This window comes from Poecilia reticulata, linkage group LG18 (genome assembly GCF_000633615.1).
Source record: "Poecilia reticulata strain Guanapo linkage group LG18, Guppy_female_1.0+MT, whole genome shotgun sequence".
Lineage (NCBI taxonomy): Eukaryota > Metazoa > Chordata > Actinopteri > Cyprinodontiformes > Poeciliidae > Poecilia > Poecilia reticulata.
In genome coordinates this window covers 19998572-19999326 of record NC_024348.1, presented here as the reverse complement: position 1 = coordinate 19999326, position 755 = coordinate 19998572, and the positions used below count along the sequence as shown (strand labels likewise).

The following is a 755-nucleotide window of genomic DNA, read 5'->3' as shown; positions in this document are numbered from 1 at the left end:
CAATTACTAAATTAGTTGACGATATTTCAATAATCAATTAATCACGATTAATCGTTCCAGACCTACTGATTCTAAATCTTAGAAAAACAAATAATTTTTGTGTGATTTAACAGGTTTACCTGGAAGGTGAGAAGCCAGTCCTGCAGCCCAGAGGGAGGCGGGCCCGAGTTGACGCGCCGGCGCTGAGCTGAATGCCCATTGGCCAGCCGCAGGTCGCCAAAKGTAGTGGGCGTGGCCTGAGCCAGACTGGAGGGGCTGCAGGTGAGACCAGGAAGTACGAGTCAAAYGAGTCCACAGACCTCTCTGTCCTCAATCAGGACTTTATGAGAGAACGTAGCTCATGATTTTAAAGAGGAAGTAAAAGAATAAAATTTTATTTTTACATGTAAAAATCTGAAAAGTGTGGCTTGCTGCCCGAGTCAAAACTTTCTACAGCAAGTACTTTGGGTACATCTTGACTTTACAAGCTTTTACTAGACTTGTAACTGGATACAGTTCAGTCAGATCAATTCTTAAGTCTTGTAATAGACTATGGACTTTGACTAGRCCATTCTAAGACATGAATCATTTTGTCCTGYAGGACGAGGAATCTCAACCCAAGTGTTGAATCTTTTGCAGCCTCAGTGATCCTCAACTTTCACGCTCCTGACAAAGSAAAGTATTCCCTCAGTATGATCCTGCCACTACCATGTTTTAGAGAGAAGGTGGTGAGTTCAGGATGACCTGATACTTTTATTTATTCAGGGATTTAAGAG

The 755-nt window shown here is 42.4% G+C and overlaps 1 protein-coding gene across 1 annotated transcript in view; it reads right to left on the bottom strand.

Moving 5' to 3' along the window:
* LOC103480881 (F-box/WD repeat-containing protein 7-like) overlaps positions 1 to 275 on the bottom strand; it is a gene marked incomplete at its 5' end in the record, with an annotated part of 18473 nt that extends 18198 nt beyond the window's left edge. The window contains one exon of the mRNA XM_017310343.1: positions 120 to 275. Coding sequence (XP_017165832.1) covers positions 120 to 275 — 156 coding nt within the window. The remainder of the gene's footprint in view (positions 1 to 119) is intronic.
* Between the last annotated feature and the right edge of the window lie 480 nt (positions 276 to 755).